This window comes from Morone saxatilis, unplaced genomic scaffold (genome assembly GCF_004916995.1).
Source record: "Morone saxatilis isolate NCDOM2014 unplaced genomic scaffold, NCSU_SB_2.0 Contig3, whole genome shotgun sequence".
Classification (NCBI taxonomy): Eukaryota; Metazoa; Chordata; class Actinopteri; family Moronidae; genus Morone; species Morone saxatilis.
Genome location: NW_023339873.1, coordinates 5,234,229 through 5,243,799, shown reverse-complemented (window position 1 = coordinate 5,243,799; position 9,571 = coordinate 5,234,229). Strand labels below are relative to the sequence as shown.

The 9,571-nt window shown below is 37.4% G+C and overlaps 1 protein-coding gene across 3 annotated transcripts; it reads left to right on the top strand.

Moving 5' to 3' along the window:
* Positions 1 to 637: 637 nt before the first annotated feature.
* On the top strand, positions 638 to 9,544 carry LOC118336780. Of its 3 annotated transcripts, none has more exons than XM_035673499.1 (9): positions 638 to 702; positions 3,537 to 3,631; positions 3,737 to 3,768; positions 4,940 to 5,048; positions 5,241 to 5,828; positions 6,439 to 6,479; positions 7,530 to 7,638; positions 8,356 to 8,487; positions 8,671 to 9,544. In XM_035673499.1, the coding sequence occupies exons 2-9, from the start codon at positions 3,553 to 3,555 to the stop codon at positions 8,769 to 8,771; spliced, it is 1,191 nt and encodes a 396-aa protein (XP_035529392.1). In that variant the 5' UTR covers positions 638 to 702; positions 3,537 to 3,552; the 3' UTR covers positions 8,772 to 9,544. The 3 variants fall into 3 exon arrangements, with proteins under 3 accessions (XP_035529392.1, XP_035529391.1, XP_035529393.1); XM_035673498.1 differs by having other exon boundaries at positions 8,353 to 8,487; XM_035673500.1 differs by having other exon boundaries at positions 691 to 702; positions 3,742 to 3,768; positions 8,353 to 8,487.
* Positions 9,545 to 9,571: the final 27 nt, after the last annotated feature.

Below are 9,571 nucleotides of genomic sequence, written 5' to 3'. Positions count from 1 at the left end.
AAATGTACAGAATGACAGAGGTGCATCGTTTGCTTCATACACGGTATATATTATTATCATAGTTCAACTGTGACTTTCACTTGCTCTGTTCAAGGAACAAGAAAAGCCTTACCACATCACATAAATTGCTGCTAGATACATTGCTAAATCAGAACTGCATTTATGCGAATAAATACTTGTCCAACATCTCCTTTACTTGGTTTTTCCTCTTACTCTCCTTGTATCCCTTGAAATGAAGCTTGAAAAAAGAAAATGAATAAAACTAAAAAAAAAAAACGCCACCATACTGCAAACAAGGAGAGTGCAGTGTTTATATTAAACATTTACTTATATTATAAATATTTAATTATCTTTTTAAAATATGGTCTATATGTTGCCCAAAATCCTGGTCTAGTTAAGGCACTGAGGTCATTAAAATTACGTCTATTATTATAGAAGCCAAGTTTTGTTGCAAGTCTTCAGTGTTGTCAGTGGTTTGTGCTCATTTCTGATGTGATGTGATGCTGGGCTGAGAAACTCTGCATGCACATTACTCTTAATTAAAAAAAGAAAAGTGAAAGTTTAACTGCCCCGATTTCCTCTAAACCATGTGACTTCAAGGAAAGCATTTCTCTATATATATCTATTTGGGAAGAGGAAGGATTTCTGAGAACCCTTACATCTACACAGACCACGCAGAGCTAAGGAAACGCGTAACAAAAGGTGAGTTACACAACAGTGCTTTTGTGTATAGACTTAAAGTACACAATGTAAATAAATATAGGAAGCATGAAGATTTTATTTAACAAAACTTCACTTGTGAAAGAATTTCTAGAAGTGAACCGGATGAAGGGCAGTATCTTTGAACCGCGTGTAAAATGGAGTCCTTTGTCTCTTGCAAAGTCAGTCATTTTCAGCGATTCACGCTGTATTTAAATGAACTCCTCCTAGGGAATTTATCGGATCAATTTCAAAATTGGTCAGTACAGTCAAAACAAACTGCAGATAAACAGTTGTTGTTAAGGGGGAATACTGCAGCGCATAGTCTTCTTCTTCTGCTTGTGAAAGATAAGTAGAACATACTCGAGTTTACTTTTAGCCTCTTGGCATATTTATTTAACGGTTAAGTGCGGACCGATGTGCCGCCGTCTCATCAGCATGGCTCACATACAACAGCAACAACTAGCGCTCACTGGGAGCGTGGTGACGTCACGTCTTGTACGTACCGTAACCCTTTCAATACAGCAGTACAGCAAATCAGTCTACCATAATACAGGGAGTAAGGGCGCCATCAAATTACAACACTTAACAGTTGTGCTATTTGTGACTGTACGTCGAACTGCATGCCCGAGGCGTTACGTCTAATTTCGACGATTTGCCACAAAACAGTAATCATAACTTCAGTGTACAATGTCCAATCTCCACTAAACTTCACATATTCTGTAACAGTCCCACCCTGAACACGTTCCTCATTACTTCAGCGTACAATGGTCCAATTTCAATTAAACTTAACATGTTTGATAAGAGTCGTGCCGTGAACAAGTCTACATGACAATAGTCAGATATAGTGATAGCGCCACCTACTGGTAACAGGAAGTAAGCGCTGCGTGGCGATTTTGATCTGATTTACGCAAAATTTTTATGTTGTGGTCCACACGTGTTACGCCGACACGTCACACGGCCGCAGCACACCCCGAGTTGCGTGGAGTGCGAGGGCCCGTTCATCGCTGCTTGCAGCTTTAAATTGGCCCGAGCACTGACCATGCAAAGGCCCTATTTGTAATGGAAGAAATTATTTTCTCCGTCTAGACTGCATATTTGGCGGCCGCAACATGCTCGAAAAGTCAGGGAAATTTGCAAAAGCCTCTTGGACCGCATACCTCAAACTAAACATGAAGTTAGGCCATTTTTGGATTTAGGCGGTCATTTTTGGCAATTTGCAACCGTTGTATTTTGACGAAGTCCTCCTAGGGAATTCGACTTCAAACATTCACGATTAAAGATTTGTGCTTTTTACGACATTCCGTCGACACAGGCGTGGGCGTGGCGTCCCGTGGGCGTCCCCGTGGGATCCAATTCCAACTTCGCCATGAAAGAGGGATTTTGTCATAACGTCCGTGTACATGATCCGAATCGCAACAAAACTTCACATGTTTTGATTAGAGTTCCTGCCCTGAACACATCTATGATGATAATATTCAGATATGGTGAGAGCGCCACAAACACCAAATTTGCTATAACTTGAGTGTACATTGTCCATTCGGCTCAAATTTCACTTTGTCTGATAAGAAGTCCTGCCGCTGAACATGCCCTATGTGATAATATTCAGTGATAGTGAGAGCACCATCTAGTGGTTGAAAGGAAATTGATATTCTTTCTTTTATGTATATCTCCCAAGAAGATTGACCTAGATCCAGCTGAAATTCGTCAGCGGTCCCTTAGGAGATGACGATGACATCTATGAATCTGAGAATTTGCGTGGAACCACGTTGCCATGGCGACGTAGCAAAAATCTGATTTGAACACTTACTGGGTGGCTAAACATGCCTGAAAACTCATAAAACTTTGCACAAAATTTAGTCGTGGCGAACACAAAGGTATTGTCTTGGTCCCACGGATGGGCGTCGCTAAATGGCTTAGCCACACCTCCCAGAATCAGGCCCCAAGACACGTAGGACCAGCATGTATGAAAATTGGTACACATGTGTATCATGATGGGACAAGCCATTGGACATATAACCCAAACCCAACAGGAAGTCGGCCATTTTTAATTTCGTGGTTATTTTTGGAAGTAAGTGCTGCATGGTGATTTTGATCTGATTTAAGTGAAATTTTCATGTTGTGGTCTGCATCTGTTACGACGGCTTTGACACGGCTGCAGCACGCTCTGAGGTCACGCCCAATACTGTTTGCCGCTTTAATTATATTACATTACAATGTTAATGTAATAAATATTTACTTAATATTCTAGATAAAATATTAAATTCACTAAATAATGCTTGTTTATACCTCATTCTGTTCTGTATAGATCTACTTATCCTTGGACTGACAGACTGATAGAGCAAACTGTTTTAAAGTAGGGAGGACTGTAGTGGGAGCACTGGGATATTCAGGTGTGACTGTGTGGCAAATAGTTTACATGTATTACGGGTTAGGTGGGAGGGCCTCTTACCAGAATTTTGCAGAGAGGTTAGAGCCGGCTGTGATAAAACCACTACCATATTCATATGCCCGCGTTGGGACCTTCGTTGATTAATAATTATAATGTTCTAAACAGGGTATGGTGCCTAGTGTTATCACATTTTGCAGTAATTTATGGTCGCACCTCTCCTCTGCAGGACAGAGAGTAGGACTCAGCTCCCTAATAATGAATAATGCTGTTTACATGTGGTCTAAGTATTTACTGTCTTTGTTCTTGACATGTAATATATTACACTTCGACTTTATTCTTGAAATGCTAAATTAAAAACATATCTTCCTTGTCTCTCAAATTTTAATGTGCATTTGCAGTGATCGTTGTATTTGTCTGAATTACTTTGTCTTACAACTGTGTAAAGATGAAGAGCAGAAAAGATGGAGGCAGACGACAATGACAACACAGCAGCTGGAGAAGGAGAGTCTGAAACTAAATCTGTGACACCAGATGACAAAGGTCTTTTAAACATTTTTAAAAGATATTTCATAAACTAAGATGGTAAGCAAACCAAATATGTTTCATGCTAATCTTATATATATATTTCTTTTTCTTACATGGCAGATCAGATGCAGGAGAGTGCAGCCAAAGCCCAGGTAAAGGCAAATATTTTTTTTTACCTACATTAGTTTTATGATCTTACAGCTTTATTGTGTAATTTAACAGTTTTCCTTTTCTGAAGTTGTGTGAGAGTTTTGCCATAGAGAAGCCTTCTTAAATTTTAGGTGATGAAAATTGACAGGCTGAGGAGGCGCAGTTAGGTGAAGCCGATTTAAATTATTTGGTAGATTTTTTTTTAGATTCAACTTTATTGTCATTGCACAAGTACAAGTACCAGACAACGACCTTAAGTTAAGCATCTAACCAGAAGTGCAAAGCCGTATAGTCTGTCTGATAAATGCTTGTTCATGGCTGTCTTCTACAGACGACAAGGTCAGTCACAGACTTACTGATGCAAACCACGAAGTCAGTTAAGTTTACTCATTTTGAAATGCAGAAGATGCATTTAATATACTTTACATAATGGAAACTTATGTAAAACATTTTAAATGTAAAAAAGGAAACCTAGTCGCTGTAAAAAATACAGAGAGAAGAAGTCTGGCAGGCAATTGCAGACTGACTGAATGCTCAAGTAAAAAGTCTAAAAATACATATTTTGGCTACTAGCCACTGCTCTCAAGGTGTTACTTGTCCTTTGCAAAAACAGTTGTACATTTGCCATAAAAGTGAGCAGTGGCGGTTAATATGTTACTCAGAAAAATTGTTTTGTTGCCTTATGTTATGTTTAAGTTAATTTAGAACAAATTTTGATTTTTTTTAAGTCACGAAAGGTTGAAGTGAATTGACACCGACTAATTATTCATTACCTGAAGCTTTTAATATCATATATAGCCTATATATATACACACACACAATAATGGTTATAGTGTTAAAATAATGAACGTAGCTCAAAGCTGGAAAATATCAGCTTAATCCACTATCTAGGTTTTGTGAAACAGTCCTCTGGTTTGACATTGGATTAACCCGTTAAGAGTGAATTTTTCTCTTCTTTTTACTTTGAAACAGTCTCACTTGCATTTGGTGATGTATATTCCTTTACATTGCTCTCATTTTATATGCTATTAATTGTATTAATGCAACACTGTCGTTCATCTTCAATATACATTTATCTTGATGCTGTTTCCTTGGTTTTGGGTTTGCAATCATAACCTCAGTGGGTCTAACCTAGAGAACTAATTCTAAAATTAAAATGACCTGTTCTCTCAGTTTGATCCAGTGAATGAAACTGGTGAAGCTCAATACTCAGAGAAGAATGATGCAAGCACAGGAGGAGAGTCTGAAATCAAGTCTGTACCATCTGCAACCAGTGAGAAAGGTAACAGTTTAATCAAGAATTGATAGTACAGTAACATTGATTTTACAGTATATATTATATTTCAGTTGAGTTTTAAATGTGTTACACTAATTATTAACTTTTATTTTGTCAGTGCATTTTTAACAAACTCTGTAACATTTTGTGTTTTAGTCATTACTGCACTTAACATATTGATGTTACTCTCTGTTTCAGTGACACTTGTGTTGATTGGTGACACAAATTCCACTGAGATTGGATCAAAAAACCTCTTACTTGACCATGACGAGCAAGCAAATATTGAACAGTTTTCAGCCAAACTGTATGATTTATGTGGTCGACACATCTCTGTCATTAACATGCTTGGTCTACAAAACATTGACAAATCCCCATTTAATCAGGGAATTCATGCCTTTCTCTTACTGTTACCAAATGGTCAGCATAACAGCCAGTACAGTTCAGGAGTGCAGTGGTTAGAAAAAGCTTTTGGGAAAAGATCAGTTGCCTATTTAATGACAGTTGTGACTCATGAGTCAGATGAAAAATGTGAAAGTGCATTGACAGACCTGAAAGCCAACAGCAGTTTTGATGAAAAAAGATATCAAACATGTACAAAAAGTATGATGGATGAAAAAGAGATAATCGCTCTGTTGGAAAAAATAGATGTCATGGTCTCTGAAAATGATCCACACTGCTACACTGGACTGATGTGTAATAAAAATAAAGAGCAGGAAGAACATCTAGACCACAAATCCCACGAAGAAGAAAGGATTGATTCCTCTGTGTCCCAGCAAAATCAAACAGGTGAGATTTTATTGTTGGTATTCAAAGATGACACTATGACTTGATACACAAGATAATGTGGAGAGAACAGAGCTTCCTAGTGAGTTTCAGCTCAGCTGTTTTGGTTCACTTGCCCACTCTCACAGTGTGGTCTTCCGCAGCACAAGGCAGCTGTTTTCAAAAAAAAAGAACCCACTGTACACTTCCTGCTCAACACCAAACAGCAGACAGACACAGTTAGTGATTGGCTGGTGAACATAGTGGACCAGCAGCATCTAAAGAGCCAGAAATTTCCCTCCGGAGTAGTGTCTGTACCAGCTGCCTGGTCAACGTGCAGTAATTGTGGTAGTAATCCAAAGCATCACTGGATCATTTGAAGATACACTGTACTTATGCATTTGAATTCTGTTTGAGAGCAACAAGAAATGCATGGGGTGTGGAAAAGACCTACAGATTTGTAAAAAAAAATTGAGAATCATCAGTGTTTTTTTCTGACCTGCCAGGGGTGATATTGTGTCTGTAAAAACGTTTTCAGAAGAAAAGACATTGAACAGATTTGCTAAACGTAATGAACATAGGATGGTTAGCTAATAAAAATGCACAATCTGCTTTTTCTTAAATTATCCTGCAGTAGAAGAGTCGGAGGAGAATGAAACAGAAATTAAAGTAAAGGTAAGATTTATTTTTAAACTTTCATGAATGATCATTACAAAGAGGGGCATTTGTTTTCTAAAACTACCTGTAGTAGTCCAGGATCAAAAACCAATCTGCATGTTGCCGTATAGAATAGATACATTAGTTATAATAATTCCTATTTCTTTCCCGTATATGTATCTTATTCAGTTTTCTCAATAAACCACAGTTACCATTAACTATATAAACAAACTGTTCAAAATAAACTACAACTACAACTGTACACTAAATGAGTCTGTATGACTAGAGACAATTGTTTTCATTGGCAAAGCTAAATGATGGTACAGACTTAGACAATAGCATTTTTGTATTTCTTTCCTTCAAATAAATGATATTCCATAAAGGGTTAATGCATTTTAAAACAGATGATGAACTGTATGCTTGTCCCTTTCATAAACATAACATTTATAAATTAATTTCCATTAGTAGCCTACTTCAGTAAACACACACTTAAGACACATTTATCTGAATGCTCTGTGATGAAACATGATTCAATTCAGTTCAGTCATTTGTATAGCGCCAATTCATAACAGAAGTTATCTCATGACACTTTCAAATAGAGCAGGTCTAGACCGAACTCAATAACTAACATTATTTACAGAAACCCAACAGTTCCCACCATGAGCAAGACCTTGGCGATGACGGCAAGGAAAAACTTCCTTTTAAGAAGCAGAATCCTCAGACAGACAGAGAGAGAAAGAGAGAGAGAGAGAAAGACATAGACACAGAGAGACAGAGATAACGACAGATGGACAGATTAAAAATGTCAGTGCAATTGCTAAAATTATGACAACAAAAAATTGTTAACAGAAAAATCAGTGAAGCACTGTTAATTTACAATAACATTTAGCAAAATACTCAGTACACATTTAAAAAGGAGCACATTGAGGTGTCTATAGTATAGTCATATCATTTGGTTTACAGCTCAAAACCACAAATGGATGAGTTAAAAATACATTGGCAGAATAATTAACTTTCTTTTCTCCGAAGTGTGCTTATTGTTTTCATTTCCTTTATTTGTTTTCTTAGTGTGATCCAGAGAATGAACCTGGAGATGTTCAAGACTCAGTGAAGTACGTAGACAACACAGGAGGAGAGTCTGAAAACAAGTCTGTGCCATCTGCAACCAAGGAGAAAGGTAACGTTTTAATGAAGAGGAGATCAATCTTGTGGAAAAGTGAATGCACACATCATATCGGCAAATACTTCTTTGTTAAATCTTCGTAATGCCCATGTATAAAATGGAGTGAAAAACATAAATATAACGTGTTATACTGTACTAAGCATAACAATGTATGTTTATAGTTTTAGGCACTCATAAATATTCACAATGCTTTATAACAACAATACAACACATTATAAAGCATTTCATAATGACTTATAAGGGCAAGTATCATAATACATCATAATTGCTGATCACTCAATGACATTTCTTTGCCAGGATCATAGTGTGTTATAATTCTTATAGTAATACAATATAATAATTTTACAAGCCATTTATTTATGATTATGATATCTTACAATTATGTTTTTTGGGGGAAAGAAATTTCCATCATCATCATTAGAAAGTTAGTACTCAATTTCTTTTATGACCCAGAAAAAACAAATAAATAACTTTAACAACATTTTGTGTGTTGTTCTTGCATACATGTAATCATACAGTATTCTCCCTACTGTTGCCTTGCCCCCTGTGTTCATTTTGCCATACCATATTACTTTGCGAATTCTCGATCCCGGGTCATCGAATATCGACGCTTTGTCACGCTCCCTCTACATTTCATACAGATGCACAAGGCACCCTTCAGCGTTTGTTTCAACTAATATGTAATGTTTGATGGCTTTGACCCTTCAGCAGGAGAGGCTGATGAAGTTAAAGAGGTCAGCAATGAAAGCAGCAGTAATATGACTGATCAGTCTATGGAGGAGAGTGGTGCAGTGAAGGACGGTGGTCCAACATGTCAGACTGTTTCAACAGTGACCAAAGAATGTGAGAAATACTTAATTTCCTTTTCATTGTTGTATTGCATTTTGTTGTAATGCATATTGTTGAACAATTAACTTTTTGAATACACATTTATGCAAATAAATCTTCTTCACCTAGAATAGTTCACTGACCAAAAACTATTTATGTTTGATCCTGCAATCTGCTTGTTGTTACATTATCCTGCAGTGGACGAACTGGATGAGAGCGCAGAAAAAACAGAGGTCAAGGTGAGATCATTTGGTCCTCAGTTTTCATTTTCACACAGAAGTTGCTTTTTTAAAATATAACTACACCCTTCAATTTTGCTAGCTCTCTTCCTCTCAGGAAATTAAAACAATGCATCAGAGACTAAAAGTGCTTTGACTTTTGGGGGTGTGGCTTCAACGCTGACTAGAGTGATTGACAGACTGTGTTCATAGCAGGGTTGCAGGAACAGTGAGCTGGTAGTCAGGGCTAATGAGGAGCTGCTGTCAGTGTCTCCGTGTGTGTGAGTCTGCTGAAGCTTTTACAGTCATTAAAAGGACATTCATGGCTGTTTGTCAACGTTTCTGTTTGGTATCTTTGTTGTAGCTTTAATTGTCTGGTATGTCTGTCTGTGGGAACTGCTAATGTGTGAGATCAAGGTAAAGATTGTAGTCCGGTGGTTCTACTGCAGTCCAAACCATTGCACAAAAATACAAAAATATTAAGTAGAGGGTTAGCACAAACTAACATAAATGCCTGTGAATTTTTTGCGTCTCGATCAGTATACATTTAAAAATGAATGCAGCGGTTTCATAGACTCTTTCTTTCACAGAGGTGGGCTGCCCTCCTCTGATTAGAGGTCGTTAACACTCTTTTTTTAAAATATGTAATAATCTCATGATATAAAGTAGTCCCAAACAGTCAACTCGATCAGCATTGGCCATTTACAAGGTTCAGGGTGATTTGTTTCATCACAGTATGGTCATATAATTTAGTTTACAGTGTCATAACCCAGCTCCTAGGCCATGACAAATACGGAGGACACAAGAGATGGTAAGAAATTTGTCAGTAACATCAGTAATGTAAATGTGGATGTGTGAGCAATATGAGGTGTAAATGTTGT